General features: G+C 44.4%; 1 protein-coding gene across 1 annotated transcript in view; it reads right to left on the reverse strand.

Moving 5' to 3' along the window:
• PDE6C (phosphodiesterase 6C) overlaps positions 1-17,805 on the reverse strand; it is a 62,281-nt gene extending 44,476 nt beyond the window's left edge. The window contains 7 exon segments of the mRNA XM_067025034.1: positions 5,123-5,189; positions 5,293-5,357; positions 6,351-6,425; positions 9,873-10,013; positions 11,048-11,137; positions 11,241-11,393; positions 17,326-17,805. Coding sequence (XP_066881135.1) covers positions 5,123-5,189; positions 5,293-5,357; positions 6,351-6,425; positions 9,873-10,013; positions 11,048-11,137; positions 11,241-11,393; positions 17,326-17,805 — 1,071 coding nt within the window.
• Between the last annotated feature and the right edge of the window lie 2,590 nt (positions 17,806-20,395).

The following is a 20,395-nucleotide window of genomic DNA, read 5'->3' on the forward strand; positions in this document are numbered from 1 at the left end:
GGATTAAGTGACTTTGTTCAAATTCATGGGATGAAACGAGAACTGGGATGTCCAGCGAAGGTGCTGGTGGAATCACCTCTCCTGCTGGGGGTGGGGAAAGCCCTGATTTGTATCATTAACCAATTCCATGTTGTAAATACTCCCACCATGGAGGATTTCAAGTTGCCAGCAGTTTAACAACCTGCTTACCATATTCCCGAAAAATCTACCAATCTGGTGAGTGAGTAAGAGCAGGCCTCTCCATCTAGCGCACTAACTGTGCCGGCCCCTCCGGCCCAAGGGAAGTGCTTTCTTAGAGTGCTTGAGCCAGGCCTACTATTTTTTTTTTTTTTTTTTGCGGTATGCGGGCCTCTCACTGTTGTGGCCTCTCCTGTTGCGGAGCACAGGCTCCGGACGCGCAGGCTCAGCGGCCATGGCTCACGGGCTTAGTTGCTCCGCGGCATGTGGGATCTTCCCGGACCAGGGCACGAACCCGTGTCTCCTGCATCGGCAGGCGACATCTTTCAAAGTTTTTGTTAGTATATACAGTCTAAGAATTTAAGGACTCATTTGTGCTATCCACTCATTTTATAATCTAATTTGAATAAATAACATGAACTGATTGGCTGAGCATCCTTCAGGTGTGTGTTAAAGAGACAAAAAGCAGTTTAGTTCTCTTTTCTGACCTTTCCATCAACAGTATCTGTTTTGGTCCAGCCTTTTCCAGCCTTTAGATAACATCTATAGATGGGTCAAGGTCCTCAAGGCCAAGTATTTAACTCAATATTCAAAAATCCTAGAGCTTCCCTGGTGGCGCAGTGGTTAAGAATCCGCCTGCCAATGCAGGGGACACAGGTTCGATCCCTCGTCCGGGAAGATCCCACATGCCACGGAGCAACCAGGCCCGTGTGCCACAGCTACTGAGCCTGCACTCTGGAGCCCGCAAGCCACAACTACTGAGCCTGAGTGCCACAACTACTGAAGCCCACACACCTAGAGCCCATGCTCCACAACAAGAGAAGCCACCGCAATGAGAAGCCCGCGCACCGCAATTAAGTGCAGCCCATGCTCATCACAACTAAAGAAACCCTCACGCAGCAACGAAGACCCAATGCAGCCAAAAATAAATAAATTTATTTTTTAAAGAATCCTCTCTACCCTCCCCATCTCTCTCTGTCTCTCTCTGTCTCTGTTTCTGTCTCTCTGTCTCCCTCTAAGTTTACAGGTCATCTTGATTCCACCTTTGTTTGATCCTGTGTTTAATGCCTCCAATTCTATAAATGTAACTCTACAAACTAATTTTCATTTTTCATATATCATGTTTTTAACTCTAAAAAGTCACTCAACTGAAGTCTGCCGTTTCCCAGTCAGAGCTGGGATTTACTGGTTTGATGAGAACTCTGTGGGTATGTGTTCCCCAAGTCCAGCAAGGTCCAGCTGAAGGACCTCTGAGACTGCTCACCTGAAAGCCTGCCTTTACTCTATTAGAAAGGGTTTGTGAGAAAATTATCAAGGGAAAAGTTTGAAAAAGCTAAAAGGAAAAGTTTCAAGCAGTCTAGAGGAGCATCATATATATACAATTAATTATGATTTAAATTGCACATCATGGACTTCCCTGGTGGCGCAGTGGTTAAGAATCCGCCTGCCCGTGCAGGGGACACGGGTTCGAGCCCTGGTCCGGGAAGATCCCACATGCAGCGGAGCAAGTAAGCCCGTGCGCCACAATTACTGAAGCCCGCACGCCTAGAGCCTGTGCTCCACAACAAGAGAAGCCACGGCAATGAGAAGCCCGTGCACCACAACGAAGAGTAGCCCCCACTCGCCACAACTAGAGAAAAGCCCATGCACAGCAACGAAGACCCAATGCAGCCAAAAATAAATGAATAAATAAATTTATTTTTAAAAATTTCACATCATTTTTATTATCCAGAAAACAGCATTTAAAGATTCTTGAAGCCCCCGTCTCTTAAATAATTAGGTCAACAACCTCATTTTACAGATGATGACATTAAAACCCAGAGAAGTCAAGGGATTTGCCCAAGGTCAAGGATTTGCCAATGGATTTGCTCAAGGCAGGACTGAGTCATGGCACCCAGGGATCCTGAGTCATAGCCCCTTGCTCTCTTCACCAAAACCCACCATCATATCACAACAGTCCCCCAGGAAAGGCACTGCTCTGGCTGGGTCTGCTGAAATGTTTGATATCATCCTCTAGACCAGTGGTTCTCATCCATGGGTGATTTTACCTACCAGGAGATATTTAGCAACGTCTGAGACATTTTGGATTGTCAGAGCAGGGTGGTGCTACTGGCATCTAATGGGTAGAGGGCAGGGAGGCTGCCAAAACCCCTACAATTCAGAGGACAGCTCCCCACTACAAATAATTATCTCATCCGCAATGTCAGTAGTGGCAAGTTTGAGAAATCCTGTTCTGTACACACAAAAAATGTTTTTAATAGATCCTGCCTTTTGTAAGCACATAGTATAGGGTGACACATTTGGGAGTGAAAGAGAAGGCTCAATAACTCATGAGGACAACAGGTGTAAATGGAGGTTGTCCCATACAAACTGGGAGGTATGTTCACCCCAATTCTGGAGTCCCAGGAAATGGCTCAAGGTCAATTCTCTGAAAATCACTTTGGGAATGCTAACTTGTCTAATGAGCAATTTGGTGAGAAATGCCTTAAACTAGATTTACACGAATTTGTCATCAGTCTTGGGCTACCAGCAGAAACGATAACAGCAGGGGGGAGGCCAAGGGCAGGAGCTGAGAGGTGAAAGGCAGCAGTAAAGCAAATGCAATGAATCTGTGATAGAACCAAAATCGGGGGGGGGGGCGGGAAGTCCTCGACAGCTTTGGAATCGACTCTGGCAAGTTGGTTATATGGCAAATTGATGATTTGGCAAATGAATCATTCAATGAGTTGGCTTTTGATGCATTAGCTCTCTCCAAATTGATTTTTGGACACTAACATGTTTACCTAGGAAACATCTAGGAGAGAAGAGGTGCTTAAAAAGCGGGGCATAATAAAAAAAGAATAAAATAATGCCATTTGCAGCTACCTGGATGGACCTATAGATTATAATGTTAGGTGAAATAAGTCAGAGAAAAGACAAATATCATATGATACTGCTCATATATGGAATCTTAAAAAATGGTACAAATGAACTTATTTACAAAACAGAAATAGAGTCACAGATGTAGAAAACAAACATGGTTATGGGGGAGGGATAAATTGGGAGATTGGGATTGACATATACGCTCTACTATATATAAAATAGATAACTAATAAGGACCTACTGTATAACACAGGGAACTCTGCTCAATACTCTGTAATGACCTATATGGGAAAAGAATCTAAAGAAGAGTGGATACATATATATGTATAATAGATTCACTTTGCTGTAGTACAGCAGAAACTAACACAACATTGCAAAGCAACTATACTCCAATAAAAAAAATTTTTTTAAGTGGGGCATAAATTTCTTCATAGCGGCTACAGCAGCTTTGGGGTATCAATCTTGATAAAAACCCTAAATAGAGCCTGGTAGATGGGATGCTGGGAAACCGAGGAAAGGGGCCAATGGTCAAGCTATTTGGCCATTTTGGTGAGGCTGAAAAATTGTGGTATCTGTGGATTCATTTAGGAATGAATTGGAATATTTTGGTCATTACCACCAGGTAAGGAATGACATTTTAAAATATTTCAATTATTTTAAAAAAGGGGGGCGGGAATTCCCTGGTGGTCCAGTGGTTAGGACTCCACGCTTTCACTGCCAAGGACCAGGGTTTGATCCCTGGTCGGGGAACTAAGATCCCACAAGCCACGTGGTGTGGCCAAAAGAAAAAAAAAATTTCAAAAATTTTCAATTATTTTGGAGCAATTTTGAAAACATGACATTTGTTAGTATATATTACTGTTTACTCCTAAAAGACATAAGATTGCTTCTCCCTTCTTTTTCTTTTCTTCCCCTTTGGCATGTCTCTACACTAAGAGATCATGTCACCTGTTAAGGCCACCTGGTCCTGTAACCAACTAAGCCCAGAGATTGGGCATTCTCCTTGAAACCCAGAGTAAATCATCCCCACACAGAAAGATTAATTTGCAGTCACAATAGAATTTTCCTTACTCTGTCACCATTCTGAACCCAGAAATGTTCACACTAAGCAGAGGCAAATTTATGACAGTAAAAGAAAAAACACTAGACAACCTAGATTTTGTTTCACTTCTCCTATGACCCTTGGGTGACTCTTTTAGTCACTGTAATTCACATGCCCATTTACTAAATATTGAAGATGCATGAACACTAACAAAACACAATGCCAACACTGAAGAAGAAACAACTATGCAAATAAATGCTTAAAAAAATTTTTTTTAGAAACTTGGGTTTGAAGGGGGAAGAAGGAAAAATGCCAACATAAAGAAACATTATAAGCACCGAACATTCTTGCGGGGAGGAATCTTGATGCGAAAAAAAAAAAAAAATGACACAGATGGTGGAACGGCCCAACTAGGGAGAGAAATCAGCCATGAGAAGGAAGGAAAGTATGGTCAAGGCCGAGTGGGAAAGCTACAGAGACCTGGTCCTCTGGCCCTGAGGCCTATGGGACCTACCGGAGACCTCTGGTTTGTTGTTTTCCCACCCCTGACCTCTCTCAGCCAGACCTGGCCTACTGTCCCCCCATCCCACCCTCCCCTGAGAGACCAGGGCAAAAGTCTTCACTTCATCTATCAACTCACTACATTCTGCATTGCAATCTGTGGCAAAGTTCTTTCTTTACATATATTTTCTTTTTTGTCAGTAATTTTCCTTGTTTCGAAAGTCTTGACCAAGGGAACTATACTTGAGATCAAATTAAACCCAGCATGAACCATCATCATGAACTGCCAGAGGATGTCTAAAATTTGTGTGGCCGCAGAATAAGAGGTTGGGGGATGGATTAATCTTTCTCATGTTAACTAAATATTTTCTTGTAGAGTTTAGGAGTTTCTAGTTCACTTACAGTTTTCCTCTCTCCTATGTCCTGTGCCAAACCTCACCCTTACCTGGTGCATTCTTGCTTTCATAATTGTTCCCATCTCTTAGCTAGTAAAAGTTTCATCCAATGTTATTTAAGATTTGAATTTGTTCAATAACTTACAAATCCATTTTCAGCAACGTATGTTGGCAACCCACTAATGAGAGTCCAGTGGTCCGCAGGCGGTGTCCTTGAAGAAGATTAGAAGAAAGAAAATCATTGCTATACAGAGAAATGCACTGGATACAAAAATCAAATGGCAACTCCTGCCACTGCTTCATGGCAATACTCACGGAATGACTCTGATCTCTTCTTTTCCATGTAAAATGTAATCGATGATTTTATAAAACATGACTTCCTAAGAGGAAAGAAAGAGAATATGGGGAAAATCTTACTTCCCAAAGAAGACACTTTTCCTCAATGAACTTATATTTTAAAATTTAAATAACACCTTATTTCCCAACCACATTTCTCTGCATAACATAAATTACCAAACTACTCATGTCCTAATTATAAGCCTGTAATAAGACTGGAAATATCACTGGCCACTTATCTATATGAACAAGCCTATTGAACTAATTTTAGGAAGTTGAATTCAGCCTAACAGCTTCTAAGGGAATCTTGGGTTTTCTTTTAATTTCTTTGTATTGTCCAGAAATAACCGACTAATCACTCCAGTGGAACAAGTCATGGAATTTCTCAACCATGGTCAATGTTTCCCCTTCCCAGCTGTACAGTGCACTTATCCCCCATCCAGCACTTGCTTATCTGAACAGGGTGCCTCAGAAGCAGGATTCGGTGGACACATTGTCAAAGCTGGAAGCAACTTGAAAACTAGTCTTTCTACTTCTTTGGGCAGATGAAGAACCGGAACATTCCATCCCATGCCTTCCCTTTCCTGTGCGCTGGGGATACCGTGGTGGAACAAGCTTCCTATGAAGCTTGCAGTCAAGGGGGAAAGTAAATCTAACCCAACCCTTCCCCGGAGATCCCAGTCCAGGGTGTCAGAAGAAGGTCCTGGGCTCAGTGTGTTTAAAAAACTGTGCAGGAGGCTCTGATGCATCCCTCCCTATTGAGAAGCACTGATCCACCAAGCCCTGGCTTCACAGAAAACGAAACTGAGAAGTTAAACAATGAGTGAAGATGAGAGCCACCCAGCTGGTTTGGGGCAGAGCTCAGACTTGAACGTCAACCTCCTTGTCTAGTGCTCTTTCTACTACTCCAAGGTCCCCCAGGAAGTCACAGGACTAGAACCCAGTCTTTCTCGGGCCAGCACTCTTTCCTTTACGCACGGCCTCCTCTAGTTTTAGCACCTGATACAGATATCATCAACAAAGATGTCTGCACTCACTCTGCTGTCTGGTGTCTTTGGACCTTTATAAGGCTCGACTTCTCCAAGCTTGACTGGCCACTCATCATAGAATTCCTGGAGGCAATTATATTTAAACATTATTAAGCAAACTGTTCGGTGACCTACCATATCTTATATGAAGGTCATTGGTTTGCATGTTTTATGTTAACTTATAATCCTGGAATTTTAAAGCTCTTTTTCAGCAATACCACTCATGAACTTGCGACTGTGAACAAGTCAACCTTTTTAATCTGTAAAATGGGGATGATAATGAAATTTATACTATAGGGTCATTGTGTGGATTAAATGAATAATACAGAGCACCTACCCTGACACATAGCTAAAAGTACTTAATAGATAGCACCTCTTTTATAGACAATTAAACTAAATCCAGATAGGTTAAGAGGCTTGTCCAAAGTCATGCAGAATGGACAACAGCGTTGCTTGCCTTACCCAACATTCAATTCCCCCTCTTCCTTGCTAACAAAACCTGATTTTATTTAGTTATCAGGTGGTGATTTGTTCAGGGAAGATGGGCCCTGCACAGCTCACCTATGTAAGGTGCCTGGAATTAGTCTGAGGGCAGGTATGTGGCCTGGATATGGACAGTGAAGGAGAAGTCTGCCAAGGGCCTTCTGAAGAAAGGTTTTCTTTAGACGAAAGGTGATGAGGATGATATTTGTAGGAAATGTCTCCCAATTTTGTCATGTCTATGAACCAGGTCTTGAGCTGCAATAGCCATCTTACCACCACAAGAAGAGACCTCACCAACAATGCTGAAGGGAGCAGAGACTTTACCAGGAAAAAATGAAAAGCACCTGGGACTCTGATGCCTGTACTGAGCTCTGAATTCATCAGCCATAGAACTGCCCTACTTTGGGACTTCTTGTTAAATGAGATAATAACTGTCATGTTATTAAAGAAGTTTTTAGTTGGGTCTGATGTTATATGCAGCCAAAAGCATCCTAACTAATACACTCAGCTAGAAATTCCCAGAGCCAGGATCAGAACTCAGCCCTCCTGACACTTGGTCCCATGTTTATCCACTTAGAACAATTATTGTGAAAAGATAATTTCTAATCACATGGAGAGTAATAAATATAAATGATATGCTATTCATTAGTTATGTTGAACTAGGAGAGCTCCAACAGAATTAATGAAGCAAGATGAGAAATGAGCATTATATTGTGTGTGAGTAATATTAAATATTTTTTAAATTTCTACTTTAAAATAATTTTAACTTTACAGAATATAAGTCCTCAAACTGGTAATAAAAATACACTTTACTTTTATGCCCTAATATGTGCTGGACACTATATAGATATAGATTTAGACATATAGCTATAGATAGATAGATATGGATGTATAATTTCCAAATAATCTCAAACCCTCACAACTGATGAGAGAAGTCCTTATTTTACAGATGCATAAACCAAGAATCAAGGAGGTTAAAAGAACTTGCTGAAAAGAAGCACAAAGTCAAAGAACTGACACTCCCTGACTTCAAGACTTACTATATAGCTACCATAATCAAGAGAGTGTGATACTGGTGGAAGAATAGACAAATAAATCAATGGAACAGAATAGAGAGCCCAGAAATGGACCCACACAAATATAATCAATTGATCTTTGGCAAAGCAGCAAAGGCAATGGAGAAAGAATAGTCTTTTCAACAATTGTACTGGAACAATTGGACATCACATGCAAAAAAAAAAAAGAAATCTAGATATAGATCTTATGACTTTCACGAAAAACAACTTACAATGGATCATAGATCTAAATGTAAAATGCAAAATTATAAAACTTCTAGAAGATGACATAGGAGAAAATCTAGGTGAACTTGGGTTTGGTGGGATTTTTTAGATACAACACCAAAAAATGGAAAAATTAGACTTCATTAAAATTAAAAGCTTCTGCTCTGCAAAAGATACTGTTAAGAGAAAGAAAATATAATACTCTGGGAGAGAATATTTGCAAAACACATATCCAATACAGGATTTGTATTTAAAATACTTAAAACTGAATGATAAGAAAATAACCCAATTAAAAAGTGAGCAAAAGATCTGAACAGACATCTCCCCAAAGAAGACATACAGATGGGAAATAAGCATTTGAAAAGATGCCCACATCACATGTCATCGGGAAATGCAAATTAAAACAATGAGATACCACTACACGCCTATTAGAATGGCCAAAATCTGTTACACAGACAAAACCAAATGCTGACGAGGCTGTGAAGCAACAGGAACTCTCAATTATTGCCAGTGGGCATGCAAAATGGTACAGTCACTTTGGAAGACAGTCTGGCTGTTTCTTACAAAGCTAAACATAGTCTTATCATGCGATCCAGCAATAGCCCTTCTTGGTATTTACCCAAAGGAGTTAAAAACTTATGCCCACACAAGAATCTACACACATTAACAGCAGCTTTATCCATAACTGCCAAAATTTGGAAGCAACCAAGATGTCTTGCAGTAGCTGAATGATTAAGCAAACTATGGTGTATCCAGACAAGGGAATATTATTCAGCATTAAAAAGAAATGAGTTGGGCTTCCCTGGTGGCGCAGTGGTTGAGAGTCCGCCTGCCGAGGCAGGAGACGCGGGTTCGTGCCCCGGTCCGAGATCCCACATGCTGCGGAGCGGCTGGGCCCGTGAGCCATGGCCGCTGAGCCTGTGTGTCCGGAGCCTGTGCTGCACTACGGGAGAGTCCACAACAGTGAGAGAGGCCCGCGTACCGCAAAAAAAAAAAAAAAAAAAAAAAAAAGAAATGAGTTATTAAGCCATGAAAAGACATGGAGGAAACACAAATGCATGTTGCTAAGGATGAAAATTTAATCTGAAAAACCTACATGCTGTATGATTCCAACTATATGGCATTACAGAGAAGGCAAAACTATGGAGGGAGTACAAATATCAGTAGTTGCCAGGGGGCTGGGGTGGGGAGAGGAAAGGATGAGTAGGTAGCGCACAGAGGGTTTTTAGGTGGGGAAACGGTGCTCCTGTAATGGCAGATATATGACACTATGTATTTGTCAAAACACATAGAACAGTATAATACAGAGAGTTGAATGTAAACTGTGGACTTTAGTTAATAATGACATATCAATATTGATTCAACAACTGTAACAAATGTACCACATCAAGGCAAGATGTTAATAACAGGGGAAAGGGTGGGGGTAGGGAAGGAAGAGGTCATGTATGAGAACTCTCTGATCTTGCTGCTCATTTTTTTCTGTAAATCGAACATTACCCTAAAATAATAAAGTCTATTAATTAAAAAAAAAAAAAAGGCTTGTTGAAGACATATAGCCAGGAAGTGGAAAAGCCAAGCCTAGATCTTTTTCTGCTCCAAAAACGTACATGTTTACCTCTATACCATACTGTCTCGGCACTGGTTCTTATGATCTACCATGACTAGTAGTTTACGTAGCGTATCCATTTTTTAAAAAAATGGATTGCATTTCATGTGATGTGCACTTTATAGGTGATGTTAGGTGAGAGCAAATGTACGGAACAGTGACCTTCTCCTTGGTCATGTCCAGCAGTCCAATGGAGTATCGTTCACAGTTCAGGCATGTTCTAACAGTGTAGAGAGATTTGTGAAACTGTCGCTCAACATCTGTGAGCTCTTCGAATACTTTGTTGGCTGACCACATGAGGATCTGAAAGTAGGTATTAAACAGAAAACAATTAGAACAAAATACAGTACGAAGAGGAGCATTAGTCAGAAGAAAACAGGAGGTGCATCAAATCAAATGAATACATGTCACCAAACAATGCAATTCCATTTCGGCACACGTACATGTCCAACAAATTACTCAGATTTTCTGAGTGGGTCGATGAGTAGACCTTTTGCAAGGATGTGGGTTTATGAAAGGGGAGAAGCCATGACTGGTCCCCATGTCCAAATGTTTTGGCTCCAAAGGGCAAGTGATCTAACAATAAATGCAGAGACAGTTCCTGGGCAGAGGGTCCAGTACTGGTGGCCCACTGGCTCCTGCCGGCCCCTATGGAGAGAAAGCCACATGCCTCCCTCCCTGCATCCTAAGCTAGTCAAAGGTCACCTTACCTGGACAGGGAGCACAGGACGGGACCTGGGAAGTCCTCCATCCCAACCGCCCTCCCACCATTGTACTGATGAAGAAACAGAGGTCCACAGAGCGGTCCAACTCAGGTATCCTGGCTACCAATGTTGTTCTTTATCCCCCTGGCTCAGGGAGGCGACAGAGGCATGATTTGCTCCTCAGATTAACACCTTGACTGTGGATTGGGTCGGCCAAAAAGTTCGTTCGGGTTTTTCCGTAAGACTTTACGGAAAAACCCGAACGAACTTTTTGGCCAACCCGCTGCCAGGAATACATAGTTCTGCTAAAAGCTTTATGTGAACTGATTCACTTAACGCCCATTTAATAGTGACAAAAACCATGTGGGGTGAGTACTATAATGATCATTGTCATCTCATAGAGGAAGAGACCACAGCTACCCAGGATACGGACTGAAGAAAGCAAGCCAGTTGTACCTACAGACAGAGGGGCAGGAAGATGGGGTGGGGGGAGGGGACCGTAAGAGGACACTGAGGACAGACGTTTGGGGATCTTATCCACGTGGTGCGGACAGGAAGGGTCTGGGCTTGTTGCCTCTGGGTTGCTTTGTCAGACAGGTCAGCAGGGAGTGGTTAATGTCACCTTCTCTTTACCTGACTTCTTCGAGATTCAATACTGTACAAGCAGTTGGTATGATGAAGCTTTAGGACGACAGAAACAAAGTTGAGGTATTTGGAAAAGACCTACAGATGGCAGAGAAAAACAAATCAGGTGTGGCACCTTTCTTTCAGTTACACAACAAATAAATTTCCTGAGCCTCCTATGGGATGCCCAGGGTTAGATGACGTCTTCACCCCGTTTGGACAATTCAGAGGCATCTACTTTGTTAAGTGCCACAACCACAGCACGAACCTCCTTGCCCATCACGACGGGAGTTGCCAGAAGGTTCCTGGTGTCACACCTGGTTCGTTTGTCCATGAAGTCAGAAAAATGGCTGTTCTGCAAGATACATTCACACATTTGCCAAAGCTGCATAGGACCATGAGTGTAGATGTAGGAATGGCAACAGATTGTCCTCTCTAGTCCAAGTCCTACCGACAGATAACCAGGGCCGCTGCACAGTGGTGCCGAGCAAACATTCCCCACCCACCTCCCACCCGCAATTAGACACAATGAATGAAGCACAGAATGAAACTGCCCGTTTCCGAATGAGCATTTCCCGCCTGAACTACGGCCTATCCCGGTTAGGCTGAGGTTGGGCCAGGGGAAAAGAGGTGATGTTGTGGCCAAATGGAAAGTGAGGTTCTAAGAGGGAGGGGGGGAAGATGCAGGTTTACACAGGCAGAAAGTGTGTGTCAGAAGGAGAGCACGGCTGGGATTCCGTAGAGCTCTTCCTTTTTTTTTTTTTTTTTTTTTTTTTTTTTTTTTTTGCGGTACGCGGGCCTCTCACTGTTGTGGCCTCTCCCGTTGCGGAGCACAGGCTCCGGACGCGCAGACTCTGCGGCCACGGCTCAAGGGCCCAGCCGCTCCGCAGCACGTGGGATCTTCCCGGAGCGGGGCACGAACCCGTGTCCCCTGCATCGGCAGGCGGATTCTCAACCACTGCGCCACCAGGGAAGCCCGGAGCTCTTCTTTTTAATCACAGCAGTAAAATGTGCACTTGAAGTCACCCAACCCATCATAACACAAAGAAAAACTTATTAATCCCCCAAACTCCTCCTCCTTGAGGAAATCCATGTTCCCGCTTAGTACATCTCCTTCTATGCCTTTCTCTCTGCTCAGACAAAGGGTTTACTTTTCTTTTTTTTAAAATAAAATTTCCTTTTCTAATTTTATACAATCCTTTCATCACTTAACACTACCTTGCGAACTTCCGATGTGTACGATGTGAACTCTATCTTCTGGATTCTTGTAGACCACTCCACAGCGCGGGGGCCCTGGATCTGCTCATCCAGCCTCCACTGATTCAGTCTGTTGATAGTTTTCCCCACTGCAAACAATACTGCACTAATCACTCTTGCTTTTATTTTTATGTGATGGACTCCCCAAAGTGGAAACTCCTTTTGCTGGATCAACAGGTATATGCAATTTTTACTTACGCTAAGGGCTTTCACGGATGGTTGACATTCTTACCTCTCCTGGTCATGTATGAGAGGACCACCCTCTTGCCAGCAGCAGATACTTATCAGTTTCTCAAAGTTCTACCAAGTCAATGACTCTCATTCATATTTTTTTCTTTCTTTCCTTGGGGAAAATGAACACAGCTCTGCTCAGAGCAGTAGACCCGGGCTGTGCCTCAGAATCACCTGCAGACTGATGCAGATTTGCAGACCTCACAGCACACCTAACCAAATCCTAACTGCCTACAGTGAAATCTGTCTTCACCAGGAATCTGAACTTCTGGTGGATGAATCAGTTCTGTGGAGGATCCTTAGAGATGTGAGATGCTAAGGGATTCAGATGCAGCCCTTGACCCCAGATTTCTTCTATACTTTCCCGAAGTGGAACCACAGAAACCAACTACTTATGTAGGAGGCAGCATTGCATAAGGGGTGAAGAAGGTTCTGGAGTCAGACCTCCTTGGCTGAAACCAGGCCCAGATTTACTAGCTGTGAGCCCCTGGGCATGCTACTTACCCTCTGCATCCTCATTTTTTAGTCTGAACATGGGAACAATGAGATCATCTACTGTCTAGAGTCCCTGATGTGAAGAGAGAATAACATAGTATGGGCAGAGCACTTAGAAAAGAGTCTCACACATATTAATAGTAGGTGCTCAATTAATACTAGGAAGACAGACCTGGGACTTTGGGGGGCCTCTCTGGGTGAGAAGTCATTCTGATTTTGCATTACCATTCTGCTTCTACTTCTAGCTTTTCTAACCCATTCCAACCACTGAAGAAATTAGATGCTCTTAGCTGATGATGTAGGCCTCCTATGCCCAGGAGCATGCTTGATCCTGAGGGCTGAGTCTCTGCCCCATGCCAACAGAAGCCCCATTTTTTTGCTAACTGCTTTATCTGTGACTTCTCTCTACCTCCTGCAGAACCTTTACTCAGTCCAGAATAGCTCCAGACTTTGGGAGGTTCTTTCTCTCAATCCACTGCTATAACCCAGGTTGGTTCACTGTCCATCTTCCTCCTAACCTGTTATCCATTACAGAACGTGATCACTTTCACTTACACAGCGATGCCAGGCACTAAAGGAATAACCAAAAATGCCCCAAACATGCAGCGTTTCTTGGCAGACGCTCTTCACTCGACAGCTTCAAAACTGGATGCTGTTTTATGCTAGATTCTAAACCCAAGGAAATGTTCTTACATTCAATTGGCTGTTTTGAGAAAATGACTTATAAGTTTCAAAATTTAATGCTTGTTTTTCATTGCATCTGAAAATCCTGGATAAAACCATCTGTCAAATCACAGGGTAGGGTGAGGCAAGGTTTTCCAGCTTTGTATTTTCACTGGTTCAGACAATCCTTGGTGAAGTTGCTTTGAGTAAGTCTTGTATCTTTCAGACTGACAAACTCCCCTTAGTGGTCATTCTTCAGAGAAGCCAATGAAGGCACCTGGGAACATGGTTTAGAGCAGCGGGCCACCTGGGTCTCTCAGCCAATCTTAGCATTGTTAAATTCTGATTAAACATCTGGAGATCCAGAGTCAGAAAGAGAGAAGGGAAGAAAGGGAGCTATAAGCACCCTGTTAATTATTGAAAACTTAGGATTCTGGCATGGCTTTCTTTTAAACCACAGTTGGGAGAACCACCCATAGAGTTAATCACCAGCTTTCCCAACAGAATAAGAAATGATTAACTTGAGGAGGGTATGTCTCAGTTTCCTGTTATTAAGTTTCCCTGCCTTTAACCTGTTTTAAAAACAGGCCATAATCATTGACCCAGTTTTGGCCACCTACACCCAGCCCCCAACTTCTCTTGGCATTAATATAATATTACCATAGCTGTCATTTATTGAGCACCTACTAGGATCAGGCACTTTATGTACATTTCACCTGTACATTTGGTTACTCTGTTTCTCAGGTGCAGAAACACAATCCATTATGCAATTACCTTGTCTCAGGCCTGGATCTACGCCCAGGTCACCTGATCCCAAAGCTCTCACCCGACACCATGTGGCTTCTCTGTTGCCAAAGCTGGGAGTATCCAGCTCTGCCTCTCGTCTATGTGTGAGAAGTCCTCCCCGCCCTGTGCCCGCACTGCCAAGCAGGGAGGAGTCCTGAGTGGTCAGGGCTATGGCAAAAAAGAGGAGGCCTTGGAAGACCTGGTTTAGGAGCCCAGACCCAGCACCTCCTGCCCCTAACTGACCTTGAGAGGATTCTCACATATACAGGATGGAAATTAAAATATGGTCCTTGGGCTTCCCTGGTGGCGCAGTGGTTGAGAGTCCACCTGCCGATGCAGGGGACACGGGTTCGTGCCCCGGCCCGGGAAGATCCCACATGCTGCGGAGCAGCTGGGCCCGTGAGCCATGGCCGCTGAGCCTGCGCGTCCGGAGCCTGTGCTCCGCAAAGGGAGAGGCCACAGCAGTGAGAGGCCCGCAACAGCAAAAAAATAATAATAATAATTAAAAAATAATAATGAAATATGGTCCTTGCCCTCTGCACAGGGTCTTGGCCAGAATCAAGTGAGATGAAGAACGAGAGAAATCTTCACCAAGGGTCAAGTGCAATGAAAAGGTGAAGCGTTAATAGAAATGTCACTTAAAACATTTCCAACTCCTTTCTCTTTGCAGATTTTACCACAACTTAAGTGCGGTGAAACTGCAGGGCTACGGGGTGGGATGAGGGTGGGAACAGAGGAAAGGGGCCTCATCCTCTCCAGCCCCTCTCAGTCACTGACCAGACCCTGGACTCCAGGAGAGATGCAGCCCCCACCATGACCTCAACTTCCTGTCTGCCCAAGGGAATAAACTAAAGGCTCCAGGAGCCCTTTCCATCTAATCATCCACAGTTGATCTGAAATTCACTTCCTCCTCTTACGTCTGTTCATCCAATAGACGAGCGGTTTCCAACATTGGCTGCATATTAGAATCACCTGGGGAGCTTTTAAAAAGTACTCCTCGCTGTGTTCCAGCCTGAGAGTCTGGTGTAATTGGTCTAATGAGAGTCTCACACATCCGTATTTTTAAAAGAGCTTCCAGTTTGATTTTAATGTGCATCCAGATTTGAAAAGCACCGTTGTGCGAGGGGAAAAAAAATGCTTAGAAGCAGTAGAAACACAGAGCAAATGAAGTCTTTGTCCATCCTCTGAGCTCAGGAGGGTGGGACGGCATCTGACTTCACACATACTCAGAAGAAGGGAGAACAGAGCGAAGTGACCCTGCCTCACCCCCATTTACTGCCCTGTGCATATGGGGTGCCCATCATGGACAGCAACACAACCCAGGCCACCTGATGGCTTAAACAGCTCCTTTCTATCATCCTGTCCTCAACAGAACTGGGCTTATTCATAAAGGTGCAAAGCAGAAGTCATTTTATCCATCTCTTCTTTAAAAAAAAAAAAACTTTTCTGGAAAAAAAATCTTGCGTGTCACTTTCTTAAGTTTGCTGTCCTAGTCATTTTGGAGATGGCCTCAGTCGGAGACTGGCCAGAAGCATATTCCTGTGAGAAAACCTCAGGGTGTACAGGCATAGCCTTCTCGCTGGGGGTCCAAGAGCTTTGCCTTAAGGGCCTTGAGTTACCGGAAGCGGCTGCAGTGGGCCCAGAATCCTACTTAAACCAGCTGAAACGCACTGCAGGGAGGGATGGTAAAGAGAGAGGATTCTCTGGTGCCCAACGGCAACCCTTGCCCCTCTGGGCTGTCCTGTGGCTGTTTGCTGAGTGTTGCTAATGTTTGACAACTTCTGCACCTTCTGGATCTGCACGGCCCCCCTCCTGTAATCAGCTGCAAGAGGCATATAGGGGATTATCCTCCCCCTTCAGCTGTCCCTCCTCCACAAGCCAGCAATAAACCTCTACACAGTAAGCATTGCAGGGGCTGCTCCCAATCAATTCTGTTCCATCATCATCGAACTCTCCCCTTTGTTAATAGCAAATCAAAATGATGGGACGTGTGTGTGTAGGAAAAGGGCAAGCAGGGGAAACTCCAGGCTGGGAGCTATGGTTATTGCTGAGTAGGGGGATTATGGGTGATTTGCGTTTCCTTCTTTCCGTTTATTTGTATTTTCTAATTTTTCTAACATGAACAAGCATTACGTTGGTTAGGAGAAAGTTAATTTTTCTGCTTTTAAAAGAGCATAATAATTTATGCAATATACAATTAGTCTTCAGGAGGGTCCAAATGTCCCATTTACAAGAGTGGAAATTCTTGATAGATCTGAGTAGGGGTTGAGATGGCCAAATGTACTTAATCCTCACCCAAATTCACATTTTTATGATCCAGATAACAACATCTGAACTTTCAGAGGGTATCTTTTTCCTTTTTGCACCTTTGATCTATAGGTGAGAGAATCATTCAGGAGCCAATTCACCCCCAAAGAGCTGAGTGTCTTCAAAGGATCGTGGGTGAGAAGCGGTTCAAGGATCTTGGCATCTGGTGTGTTGGCTGATCATCTCACCCGTGAGCGGCCTGCTTTGCCCTGTTGGTCAGGACAGTGCCCAGAGCACGGGGGAGGTGTAAGGGAGCCTGTGTGGACTGTACCAGGCCCAGGTAAGGTTGCCCAATAAAACACCCAACATTCCATGGGGCATACATTATGCCCTGTTGATCTCAAATTCAGATTGAACTGGGAATCTTGTAATTTTATTTGCTAAATCTGGCAACTCTTGGCCCAGGTGCTCCTCTTCCCCACCATCCACTCCCCAGCCAAACCAACGTCACAGGGATGGCCCCTGGACCCCCGCTCTCTTTCCCAGTGTTCCTCCCCGACGCCACCAAGACCTCCTCTCCGCTCCACTTTCACCATCAGGCCACTTACCTTTTTCACATCTGGGACATTGAAGGTTTTCTTCGCGTGAGCAACCCAACCCACTATCCCGACGTCCAGTGGAAAAACAACTTCTCTGTCGGGGACCACCAGGTTGTTCTCGAACTTGGAGGTGGAGGTGACGTCGAGCAGCTTGGAGGCCACCTCGGGCAAGCCGTTGCGCGCCCGGCACAGGAACATGCTGCAGCGGTCCGCCCGCAGCAGCTGCGCCAGCCTCTGCAGGGCCTTGTGCGCCGCCAGCTCCACGCTGCCGGCCTCCTCCCGCAGGGCCTCCAGCAGCTCCAGGCACAGGGCCGCCTCCTCCACCAGCGTCAGGCCCGGGAAGGACGCGCGGGCCGGCGCCTGCGCCCCACCGGGCTCTGAGATTTCTCCCGCCGCCTCTCCCCGCAGCTTCCGGTCAAAATACTCCTTGGCAAACTGAGGGTTGTCCTTCAGGTATTTCTCCACCGTCTCTTGGCTGATCTCACCCATGGCGTGGCTTGCTTTTTTTTTTTTTTTTTTTTTGTGGTACGTGGGCCTCTCACTGTTGTGGCCTCTCCCGTTGTGGAGCACAGGCTCCGGACATGCAGGCTCATCGGCCATGGCTCACGGGCCCAGCAGCTCCGCGGCATGTGGGATCTTCCCGGACCGGGGCACGAACCCGTGTCCCCCGCATCGGCAGGCGGATTCTCAACCACTGCGCCACCAGGGAAGCCCCCGCGTGGCTTGCTTTGTTGCTCTTGTCCAGAATGGAAGACCCTCAGAGCGCCACCAGAGGCAGTGCCAACAAAGAGGTACCTCCTGGTCAAAGACACCGGGAAAGCCCTAAGGGGCACCTCACAGGACCCCCAAAGGCTGAGCAGAAAGGTTGTTTAGCAGAGCTTTCAAACGACCTGTAACTCTTGGGATGTGACAGACAGAAGGTCCTGGCTTAGAGTGGGATTCAGGAAGCATGGGATTAAAGAGTTCTTCAGGACACGAAATCCCTAAGCATTATTAGCTCCTAAGTCCTCAGAGAATCCGCAGAGCGTCTTAGATCAGCCAGCCAAGTAGCAAGTCAAAGTGACCATTCCAGAAAAATAGCTGAACCTTGGCTGCTGTCGGTGACCAGAAGAATCATGGATATATCCATTAATTATGTTCCATAGGCATTGACAATACCACTTGTTCTTTCATGATAGCTCTATGAAATAAAACTATTTAGACCTCGGAAATGTCTGTTTGTTTATATGGCAACTTGAATGAACATTTGGGGGAGATGGAAGGGTTTAGCATAACACAACATAAAATCGAATATTAATCTTTCCTTTTCCTAAAAGTCCTATGATCAGCCAGATTGCTTGGCCTACTCTTTTTTTTTTTTTTTTTTTTGGTGCTAGGCGGGCCTCTCACTGTTGTGGCCTCTCCCGTTGCGGAGCACAGGCTCCGGACGAGCAGGCTCAGCGGCCATGGCTCACGGGCCCAGCCACTCCACGGCATGTGGGATCTTCCCAGACCGGGGCACGAACCCGTGTCCCCTGCATCGGCAGGCGGATTCTCAACCACTGCGCCACCAGGGAAGCCCGCCTACTCTTTTTTTTAAATCCTCACCTCTCAGTTCCCCTCATTTAAAAACTTGACCTCAGAAATGTTTTCAGGGAACAAACCTTTGGCTTATTCTAGAGGGGTGAACATGGAAAAATATTTGCCCATGATTCAAGCCTAATCAAGCCACAGTTTATACAATAATCCTTGTCAAAAGACATGATCGTAAAAGGCAACCCATGCAGCTGCCAACTAGGTTTTCCTGCTGAGCGTATTAATTTGGATTTTGTTTTCAAAAGTAATAGCCAGACTTCGTGCCTTTTTGCTCCAAGGTACAGTCGGTTAAATCTACTGGATCATACCTGTCTTGTCTGTTGCTAGGATCTTTCACATCTCAGGGGCTTCTGGCATGGAAAAAACACTTGCCACTACTTACTTTTGTTTAATGTTCAGGTTATCAAGCTTTTACATAGATTAAGCACATTTTCCCAAATATTTAAACACTATCAGGCAACTAATAAGCCAAACTACACATTTCATGAACCAATTTCCTTGAATATTTACAGGCTGATTTCAAATTTAGTCAAAGGTCTTTTAAGCATTCCAATAAAGCTACAAACTTTATATGGAGAATTCTCTTGAATGAAAACATACGTAACAGTTACAGTGACTCCAAAAGTTACTGTTTCACCCACATTTAAATCCACTTCGAAAAGAGCAAGGCTATGGGTTTCATTTATTTCTCTAGACCTAACGCTTACCTCGCTAGAGTGATAATGGTCTTCTTAGAAAAGAAGAAGAGATACATTGAGGCTTCAGGTTCTAGGTCATGAGATGAGAGATTCTTGATGGGAACATGGTTTTCCCAGGGGAACAGAACCCACCCTGGCATTTGTTGAACCATGTCACTTCCTATGGCTGAGTCCACTTGCCCCCCTCAAAGGGTCTTGTCAATCATACACGTTTTCTTGCACCTCCCTCTGTCACACCCAAGGCTAGTCTCAGGAGGGTCCTCCTCAGATTACTGTTTACTTCATAATATCCTATTAGCATCTCATAATTAGAATAATGCACAGGTGTATCTCCTAAGAGAAAGGAGTTGAGTCAGCTGAGTCACACCTATGGGACCACCATCCATCTTCTTCTAACACAGTTGCGGACACTCTTTCTCCCTGGTGGTTCTGTGTGACAGTGCAGTTCCTACTTCTCTCAAAAGCATGTGTGCGCTCACGATTCCCACCCTCTCCTCTTTACACACAGAGAGACAAAAACACATACCCATATCCCATACACAGATTTATACTTGAGGTATAAATCTGTGTATGGGAAAAAACAAAATGCCCATATATGTTTACATTCCTCTACTTATAAAAATGAAAATGATTTTCTAAATCAAGCATATTCTTTTATAGTCAGCACTCTGTGTTTTGAAAACTACTTGTATTTTTTATGTATTTATTTTTTGGCTGAGTTGGGTCTTTGTTGCTGCCCGCGGGCTTTCTCTAGTTGCAGCGAGTGGGGGCTACTCTTCATTGCGGTGCACGGGCTTCTCGTTGGG

This window comes from Kogia breviceps, chromosome 2, assembly GCF_026419965.1.
Source record: "Kogia breviceps isolate mKogBre1 chromosome 2, mKogBre1 haplotype 1, whole genome shotgun sequence".
NCBI lineage: Eukaryota > Metazoa > Chordata > Mammalia > Artiodactyla > Physeteridae > Kogia > Kogia breviceps.